General features: G+C 40.5%; 2 protein-coding genes across 3 annotated transcripts in view; one reads left to right on the top strand and one right to left on the bottom strand.

Annotated features, from left to right (window-relative positions):
- Fdx1 (Adrenodoxin-like protein 1, mitochondrial Ferredoxin 1) overlaps positions 1–1,750 on the bottom strand; it is a 3,439-nt gene extending 1,689 nt beyond the window's left edge. The window contains exon 1 of one of the 2 annotated variants that reach the window (XM_022842967.2): positions 1,467–1,750. In XM_022842967.2, the coding sequence (XP_022698702.1) occupies positions 1,467–1,549 (83 nt within the window). In that variant the 5' untranslated portion in view covers positions 1,550–1,750. The remainder of the gene's footprint in view (positions 1–1,466) is intronic. The other variant, XM_022842966.2, reaches the window with a different exon arrangement.
- Positions 1,751–2,015: 265 nt separating this feature from the next.
- LOC111265932 (spliceosome associated factor 3, U4/U6 recycling protein) lies at positions 2,016–6,158 on the top strand. Its single transcript, XM_022842965.2, has 2 exons — positions 2,016–2,129; positions 3,180–6,158. The coding sequence occupies exon 2, from the start codon at positions 3,191–3,193 to the stop codon at positions 5,765–5,767; it is 2,577 nt and encodes an 858-aa protein (XP_022698700.1). The 5' UTR covers positions 2,016–2,129; positions 3,180–3,190; the 3' UTR covers positions 5,768–6,158.
- The last annotated feature ends 33 nt before the right edge of the window (positions 6,159–6,191 follow it).

Here is a 6,191-nt window from a genome sequence, read left to right as displayed (position 1 = left end):
TCGCCTGGACGTTGTGGTAAAGAAGAAAGCCATCTGATACCTGAAGAGTACTATAATTCTTAGTAGTACGAGTACTATAATAATTATAAGAGTAAAGTAGTTAAGCGGGTAACTTATCCACTCCGTTTTCTGTAAATTTATCATACTATAACGAGCATTTTCTATGTGAACTTCTTGCTAGCCCGAACAACCTTTACAAATATGCACATGTTGCATGTCAAACATTTCCATAAATACTCGCACCAAATCGTTGTCTCTTACGCGAAATAGCCATGTCAATTAGTGAAATTATGATTATTAACCATGAAGTACTACTGCTTAGAGCTACAGCTCTTGTAGATTGAAGGCATGCAAAAAACACTGAGGCCCACACAATAATCGACAAGCTAAATTTTTTGCAGTATTGACAGCGACAAAACACCATTTCTCTGCACAATCGTTGAGCATCATGAGGATCAAGCCGAAATAGTGTCTGTGTAAAATGTTCAGTTTCGAATAAATGCTGTTTATAAAGTTAAAAAATTTGCGTAAGAAAGAACACGATCCGAAAAAGATTAAGGTGGAAATATCACAACGAAAAAAAATCACAAAATGAAGATTCACAAAGTAACTGGTCACAAACAAAAGACACGATAATTTTTCTCGCAATTCGATCATCGGTTGAAGTTGGTTAACCAGCTCGATTTGTTGACAAGTGTTCTTCGAAGACAAAAAAAGATAAAGTAATAGTCATTAGTACTTTTCTACACTCTCGACTTCAAACTGTTTTAATTGTGTAGGTTAAAATCAAGCTTCTTCCATAGCAGTGGTCGACACTGAACAATTCGTTATTATTGAAGATTATGTTTTCTGAAAGCGCGCGAAGGGCGACTGATCAGCCCAGAGAAAAATGTTTTTTGTTCGAGCCAAAAGCGTCCATAGTAATGCCAAAATTTACTGTTTAAATATAACCTGAATGTACTATTTGATGCGAGTATCAACTTTCTGCTCAACTAATTGTTCTGTGCACTGTAAAATAACACAGGATGCAACTGCACAGACATCCAAACATTATATATTATTCAATTTACTTTATCTCTATATCTAGTTGAGTCCGAGATAGCGGTATGAAAGAGTATAATCGCAGTATGTCTTATGACATTTTAATTTTAGACGGATTTTTTTGTCTATATATGTCTGCATCGCTTTGTGCCCCAATACAAGACAAGGAGTTGCTTACGATTTTAGTTCTACGAGTATGCCCACGGTCACCTCATCTACGATACACAGCGGCGTTCACGTGTGTGCGCGAACTTAACGAAATCAATAATGACGGGCTATCATCTGCCAGTTCGATTAATTTTAAATTGCACTTATTACCACACACTTAAGCTTGAGTACACTTTGCAGCTACCGAGTGATTTGATTTAGAACTAACATAGCAAAGGGCTAGTTATTTATTATTACTGTTGTCCCGTTTTTAATACCTTCCGAAAGGAAGCGCATGCCAGTTTGGCGTAATGGCCTGGGAAAAGCTCTGCGAAATATCTTTAACATTCTCTCTGAACATTAAACGTTTGAGGGGCACTCTTCAATTTCGTCACCATCCAATTCGATCACATGATATATGTTTGTCACAACGTCATCATGAAACTAGATTATGTTCGTTAAATTGCATGTAAGTTTTAAACGAACATAGCGAAACAAATGTATGGAATTTTCAATTACAACACTAGTTCGAAAATCGTCTGCGCGCGAATCTTTAAGAGCAAAAAAAGGACTAGAAATATTTGTAAACAATGCGAAGAATCCTCTGCTGTTGTGGTTCGACTTCGCATTTTCGCTATTTTTACTTAACCAGAAAGACACAATGATAACTTCTAGATTCTAGTGTACGCACAAACTAGGCTTGTTGATCAAGGGATAATTTTTTCAGCGGCACAGACGAGATTCGGCCTTTTTTGTCAATTGCAGTGTCTCTGGCAGCCCGTGTGCTGGTGGATTCACGCAGGATGCATCCAACCCAACATGGTTACGTGCAGGTCGACCCAGGCAGACATAAAGCCGGGCAAAAGCGTAATCATTTTGATTGCGGTGTATGCATCTCTAAACTCGCGACTGGTATTTTCTCGGAAATAAAAAAAGCCCAAGTGAGTCCGTTCGAACCACGAACTGAGAATGCGGAATATATAGAGGCAGAAGACTGGCGATAAATACATAGCCGTGCTGCTTTACCTGCAAACTAAGGAGTGCACTGGAATCCTGCTTAGATAATGAGTGATAGTTTCAAATGTAAAATAAGTGAGAAAGAGTTAGCTAAGTTCATCGAACATGTATCTATTCCCCTAATGTTTAACTTTGACAAATTCATGTATAATTATTGTTATCTTACTGTGCTAGATAAAATAGCATGAAAATTAATTTGTCCAAATATAATTCCTAGTTTACTTGACAAGAAGCCATTCAGACATCAATTTGACAGATTCTTCTACAATAACACATAGTCAAATGGACCGAAGTTCTCTTGCTATAAAAACGTTTTATAGAACCTTATTATATTGAAATTCTCTTCTAATCTTAAAACACATTTAGTTGATACAGATAAATTGACTTCTCAACGTAGATGGAGGGGCTCACGGTCGACCTAACTAACACTGGGAACAATGTGAGACATGATTACCAAAATCAGAAAAAATAAACAATGGGCCAGGCGGCGCTTTGGATTGCTATACGCTTATTAGTTATGATTAGCATTTTTATATGATGCTATAATTATATATAACGATACGGGCAGACAGCACTCGAACAATACACAGTTTTGAAGATTTCCATTGTTTAAAAATAATCACTGCCTTCTGCTTGAATCCCATAAGACTTGAAACCCCTACGACGATTTAAGTCTTTAAAAAACTGTGATAAATTGTCTAACATTATTTTGGACTAGATGGCAATAAGGCGATCTACGTATTTAACGATCAAAAATGGGTGGTATAAGAAAAAGTTAACAAAGATTGGATGGGTATGCACTTCCTGTTACCTCACTCAGCCATATTTCACTCCCTAAGATAGTCTATACTATCAGTGAGTTGATCCGATGTTTGATTCGTACTATGTCGATGTCTACCTCACGCATTCTGGGACGTCGCCGGTGCCATAAGCTGTACAGTTTGTTAACTGGATATTTGTTGTCCTAATTTCAGAAGAGCTGATTATGGACATTGGCCCAGACAACACTGAGGAACGTATGGAACAAGGTGATCATGATGATGGCTCGTTGGGCAGCCACTCGTCGCCCGACGATAATGACGAGCTTAATGCAGAGCAGATTTTACGACTCGAACGAACACTTGCCAACGATCCATTCCATTATGATTCACACTTGCAGCTCATTGCGCTACTTCGCGAGGGAGACGATCTCGATAAATTGAGGGCATCTCGGGAAGCAATGGCAAAATTATTTCCACTTACACCGAAATTGTGGCTGGAATGGATTCGATCAGAAATAAATCTCTGTCTTGATGATGACGAGAAGACAAACATTTTGGACCTGTTCCAACGCGCTGTAAAGGACTACACGTCGGTTGAACTTTGGTTAGAGTACTGTCAATTTTGCATTGGGTTAATGGGCAGTCCAGGTGGTATTGAAAGGGTTCGATCTGTCTTCGAGGACGCTTGCAATAAGGTTGGCTTACATGTCACTAAAGGAGCGTTTATCTTTGAGGCGTATAGGGAGTTTGAATTGGCCATATATGCGACAATGGCTGTTAGCGAGCCGGATGCAAAGAAGGCTGAGGAAATTGCGGTGCAAAAACGCAAGATACAGTCCCTCTTTAGTAGACAGCTGTCAGTGCCTTTGTTGGATATGGAAAAGACGCTGGCGGAGTTTAGGGAATTTCTTGGAAGTCAACCCGACGAAAGTGTTATGCTTCTTTACAACAAAGCTTTAAAAAAGTTGGAGACCATTCTTCCTTTTGAAGAGGAGCTTATGAAAGTGGAGCCAAAGACTGTGCATTATGAGCCGTACCTCGACTTCGAATTAAAAGGCGGGGACGCCGCGAGAATACAGATGTTGTTTGAAAGAGCTATTCTTGATGATTGTCTTAATTCAGCTCTTTGGGACAAATACTTAAAGTATTTAGACTATTCGCTGAAAATTGACTCCCTTTCTCTTCCAGTTCATGAGCGAAGTGTTCGAAATTGTCCCTGGGCATCAGCTTTATGGGTTTCATATTTGACGTGTCTCGAGAGACTACAATTTATACCGTCGAAAATCCAGTCAGTTGTTGATGAAGCATTTCAGGTGGGGTTTTCGAGTGGCTCAGACTATTTAGCTATCTGGATGTTCCATATTTCTTCTCTTCGAAGGCAGATCGATATGAAACGGCCTGAAGAAGATGTCCTTGCTAAATTACGTAATTGCTTTGAAAAAGCCCAAGAGCACTTGTCGCAATTCACCGAGGAAGATTGTTCGTCAACCATCGTTCAGTACTGGGCGAAAATAGAAGCTAAGTTGGGTAATTTATCACAAGCTCGAGAATTATGGAATCAAGTGACACGACAGGGAGCTGCCAGTGATGCACAGACGTGGCTAAGCTATGCCACATTTGAAAGGACGTTCGGTGATGAGAAGCACTATCGCAAAGTTCTACAACGTGGCATGTACGCTGTCACCGATTGGCCAGAGGCTCTTGGGGAACTGTGGATTCAATTTGAGCTAGAGGAAGGATCTCTTGACGGTCTCTTAGAGGCGCAAGCTAAATACGACGGTCGGATGAAAGTGGTAAACGAAAAACGGCAGCGATGTGCAGCAAAAGAAGTACTCAAAGGGTCACAGGCCAAAAATGATCATCATGAAAGTGAAACTGCATCCACATCTATGAAGCGAGACAAAAAGCGCAGAGCTCAAAAGGGTTTGTCACCCACTGACGACAAAAAAAAGGCTAAATGGGAGAACTTTGATGATGAGGGGTTCAAGGTGCCACTACCTGTCGCTAGCCTTGCAACAAAGTCGACGCCGGAAAACGAACAAAGACAACACGGGGTAGGACCAGCAGAGCCGGACCCACTCAAGGATGCGCAAACGGTCTTTCTTAGCAATTTGGCTTACGAAGTCAAAGAACAGAGTATTCTGGAGTTCTTTAGAAGTGTTGGTGAAATCGAAGAACTTCGGCTCGTTCGAGACTATAAAAAGCGGTGCAAGGGCTTTGGCTATCTCGTATTTAAGAACATACATAGTATTGCAAAGGCATTGAAGAAGGATAGAGGCTTAGTTGACGGACGGCCTGTGTTTGTGTCAAAGCTAAATGAACGAAAACAGTTCGCCTACGCAACAGAATTGGAAAAAAACAAGCTATTCGTGAAAAATATCCCGTTTGATGCAAAAAAAGAAGAGCTACAAAGCCTCTTTGAAACCTGTGGTTCGGTAACAGAGATACGATTGTGCACCTTACGGAATGGCAAATTCAAAGGTATGGCCTATGTCGACTATATCGATGATACAGCAGCGTCTGCCGCTGTCGTAAAATACGATGGTTACCAATTGCGAGATAAAACACTCTCTGTAGCTATTAGCAATCCTCCATCAAGGCAGCCCGCCACGGACAAGGCGACGGTACCCACCCCTGTGCCAAAAGGTTCAACAATGAAAAACCGCCTTTTCGTACCGAGAGCCCTACAAGTGAAGCCTTTAACAGCGCAGCTTTCCGCCACAACATCTGCGATCAAACCGCGGAGCAATTCCGACTTCCGGGATTTATTCCTTAAACCGGCGAGTGCAGCAGCAAAATGATTAATTAAAGGTAGCGAGTATGGCCTCTGGGCACGACAGTAACACATCAAATTCCTATAGGTAACTCAGAGTCGTGTGTATATAAATATACATTATCATACATTGTCATGGTACGCTAAGCAGATTACTCAGGAGCTCATATATGAATACTGCGTGCGTTATTCTGCAACAGCTAGAGATTGAGGTAATACATGTAACAGAATAATATAGGACATACAGGGGTGAAAATATTATGAACCGGACGGTCAAATGTTTTGACGGGAAGCCGTTAAGAGAAGTGATTGAAGGAAAAGATTGTTATGATTGTTCCGAGAGGACAGAAAGAGCGTTGTGAACGTTGAAATGTCATCTAGAGGAAAAAAATATACTGTCTTGCAGTGGAACACTCGAATAGCTGTTTTTCTTGATTTAATATATATACATA

The sequence above is a fragment of the Varroa jacobsoni genome, unplaced genomic scaffold, assembly GCF_002532875.2.
Source record: "Varroa jacobsoni isolate VJ856 unplaced genomic scaffold, vjacob_1.0 scaffold_1028, whole genome shotgun sequence".
NCBI lineage: Eukaryota > Metazoa > Arthropoda > Arachnida > Mesostigmata > Varroidae > Varroa > Varroa jacobsoni.
Note: the sequence above shows the minus strand (reverse complement) of the source record. Positions and strands in the feature narration are given on the sequence as shown.

Coding starts and splice junctions, on each gene's coding strand:
- LOC111265932 (XM_022842965.2), top strand. CDS start 3,191: ATGGACATTGGCCCAGACAACACTGAGGAACGTATGGAACAAGGTGAT.